At 34.0% G+C, this 3,529-nt stretch overlaps 1 protein-coding gene across 1 annotated transcript; it reads left to right on the forward strand.

Moving 5' to 3' along the window:
• The first annotated feature begins 433 nt into the window (after positions 1–433).
• On the forward strand, positions 434–3,291 carry LOC129286676 (uncharacterized). Its single transcript, XM_054922660.1, has 2 exons — positions 434–1,030; positions 3,057–3,291. Exon 1 carries the CDS (start codon positions 643–645, stop codon positions 1,018–1,020), a length of 378 nt encoding a protein of 125 aa, XP_054778635.1. The 5' UTR covers positions 434–642; the 3' UTR covers positions 1,021–1,030; positions 3,057–3,291.
• Positions 3,292–3,529: the final 238 nt, after the last annotated feature.

Consider the following 3,529-nt stretch of genomic DNA (forward strand, 5'->3'; position numbering starts at 1 on the left):
TTTTTTAATATTTTAAATCCCTATATTTTTATTTTTCATTATTTTTAGTTCCTCTATGATCAAAATATATAGACCTTGAAAAGACCCAAAATAATGAAAAATAAAAGTGCATAGATACTGAAAAAAATATAAAAACTAAAAATAAAATATGAATAAAGTACAAAAGATCAAAAGTTATATTTACTTTTTATTTTTTATTATTTTAAATCCTTCCAAAGTCTTTATACTTTACTCATAGAATAATTAAAAATAATAAAATATAAAAATATAAAATATTAAAAAAATATAAAAATAAAAAATAAAATGTGAGTAAAGTATATAAATTAAAAATTATATTTATTTTTTTAATTATTAATTCTTAAATCAATGCCCAAATCAATTTAATAATAGGGTATGTTTTCAGTTCAGGTTATCCAAACAGGCCTCTGTGCCTCTTCATGTTTATCTGAACGGAGTATTCCCCCGCAATCCATAAGAATCTATTTTGCCTAGCTCGATCGAGGGTTTGCTTGGAGGCACAAAGATCAAAGAGGAGTTGGCTGTCATTTCTGAAACGTGGAAGATGATTTCCCATGTTCGCTAGACCTTGCAGGGAGGACACTGATCAGTATCAAACCCGTAACTAGATTCCCATTCACCACCATGTCTGACGCTGATCCCAAAAGCCATTCCTCTGCTCCTACTCCTCCTCCTTCGTCTTCCTCAAGTGGAGTGCCCTCTGAAATCAGAAGTGGCCATTCCCACAATCACAGCTCGAACCAATTTTCAGGCCACAAGGTTCATTATCCGAACCCACCTGACGCAGTGAATCCGGACGCTGCTACTCTCAGAGAGCAATGGAGGTATGCCATCAAACAATACAGTAGATGGTACTCTCATGCTTGGGGCACTGCGATTCTAGCTGGGGTTGCCTTCTTTGCCCTTGGTTGGGTCATCAAAGGCGGGAATCCCTTGCCCTCTTTCCACACTGAGGAATCTTCGCCTCCATCTTCCTCTGATTCGGAGAAACCTCGCCAGTAATGAAAAGATGGTGAGTTTCCTTAGTTTGGTGCTTTGTTTAATGTTTTTGATTTAGGTGTTTGGAGGTTTTATTTCGATTCTGCGATTATTTGTTAGATTGGGGTTTACATGAATGCGGTCTTTGATTTCCTCTGTTTCCTCTATTAAATTTTTTTATTTTGAATTGACGCTTCTGCAATCGACCTTTTAATTAATAATATTTTTAAAAATTTAATAAATGGTAGAGCATCGTATAATTCATATAGCCGGCCTCACCTAGTGAGATGAGGCTTGTTGTTGTTGTTGATGATGATGCTTCTGCAATTGTTAGCAATTCGCATTTGGAGTTATGGAACTTGAATTGAGTTTTCCAATATCGAGCAGGATATCAGTTTGTTGTAGCCATTCAGTTATAAGGCCTTTTGGAAGAATTTGTCTAATTATCTTGAAACATAATTTTGTTTGGAATTCTTGTCATATTGCTTCAGTGAGTCGATTACAATAACTGAAATATTTTACCGCACGAGTGAGTTGTTCTGAATGAATAAGCCACATTATGAAATTGGTTGCTTTATAATCAAAAGGATATAGATGATGATAATGATAACAACAGAATAAATTTAATTGTAAGGGGTCAATTCTGCTTCCAATTGCTTAATCATTTACCATCAGGCCATTGATATGTGTCTCCAGGCTTGAATTAGTTTCGATTTATCACTTCTCGATGTTCATGTGGATGAGTCCTTTGAGACATGATATCATATTCCTTTATAAATATTTTTCACTATATAGATTATTAACATGATACTGTTACAAAATTTTTAAGGGTGAGTGGAATTAAGTCACTATCATGATTAATAGGCACACCATATCTTCATGTAGAAAGTGGTTAGGTAGCCCCTGGCTAGTCTCAAGTTAAAAGTTCTGTGAGCACCCACATATTAATGTCCAGCATAAGAGGACTAGTAGCCATTTACAATCCTTGAGGTGGTTCCTTGTTTATGTTGTGAAATTTTTGTGCTCAAAATTGATCCAATATATTTCTGCTAAGAAATACTAGGCTTGGATGTTCAGTTTAAAGCCTTCTCTGCTTTCATTGCACTGAACATGTGGTTTGGCATTGCTGTGGCCATCAGAAGCTTTCTTTAACTACTATTTGGGTTGGTTGCATATATGCCTCAGTGAAATTATATCACATTCTGTAAGGTGTTCTCAATTTCCTCTGTTTTTGGTTGAATTAGTGCATATCACATCCCATGCTACGAGGTCCAAATCAATTGCTTTATGCATTTTGAAGGTTTTACGACATTGTTTATGGGCACTCCTAAGATAGCCCAAATAATTTCAAGGCAATATGTGCATACAGTAGAAAGATGAGTTATGTTGGCATTGACACTTTATCTGGGGTGATGATTGATTTTAGAATCTCCACTTTAAGGATATGTGTTAGAATTAATGCATAATTTCATTCCACTTTTCACATTTAAGTGGGAAATTTTCAAGGTTCTCAAACATTCCTGTTTTCAATGTAGCAAACTCTTTTGTTCTGTCATTATAACTGCAAAATTGGGTTTTACCTTTCTATTTACTGCCTCCTTGGAAATGATAGTTACTCATCTATCCACGATGAGCAATATTACTGATTGGAATAAATAAATCAAGTGAAGAGCTTGTGTTCCTGTCTTATGAAGCTTTTCTACTTAATTTTCTGCCTTGTAATTTTAGTAAAACCTAATGGACTCCATCGTTACTTTGTTTCTGAGTTTTACTTTTGAATTGAATTTAGTCTTTTAACTTAGAAACCTGAAATATATTGATTTAATTAAAAATTTGTTTATAAAGGAGGCTCATCTGAAACTAGGGATGGTCATGTGAACCAACAGCTCAGTCACGATTAAATTAAAATTTGATTCTGTGTGGATTGAACTGCAAAATAATTTATTTTCTCATGTTATTTCCATTGTTTCTGTAAGATTAAATTGCTGCATTGATGCTCAACAAAATTGTTTGTTGATAATTAATTTTCCATATAGTCTCTGAAACATGTCAAATTTCAGGTGCCATCTAACACAAGAACTGCTTCTAGTTAGCAGTGCCCTGAAGCCTTACTTTGATCACAATACCATCTGGAAGTTTTTGTTTGAGTCTCATCTCATAATACTTCTGCTTTCTGGGTTTCTGAATTTTGTTCTTGTATTTATGGATGTCTATCAATGAGGATGTTTGTTACGTAATTTTGTAATAAAACTGTGTAAAATCTGTACATATTCAAATCCTTGATATCACAGTGTATGTCATGAGTAATTCGGGAAGATTATTAGTTAGTTCAATATTCACATCGTGAGCATGCTGAGCGAGCCAATCAGTGTAAGCGTCAACTTTTCTAAAAGCATGCTCACAAGAAACCTAATTTCTCATAAGTAAACTCATACTATTCTTTGCAATTTCAAAAGTAGGATGATTTTTATCTCGTAGATTAGAGTATGTTAAAAGACAGCCTCCATTGAATCAGAAAATACTCTTAATTTTC

Source organism: Prosopis cineraria, unplaced genomic scaffold (genome assembly GCF_029017545.1).
Source record: "Prosopis cineraria cultivar Desert tree isolate PC_DT_omini unplaced genomic scaffold, ASM2901754v1 PC11, whole genome shotgun sequence".
Lineage (NCBI taxonomy): Eukaryota > Viridiplantae > Streptophyta > Magnoliopsida > Fabales > Fabaceae > Prosopis > Prosopis cineraria.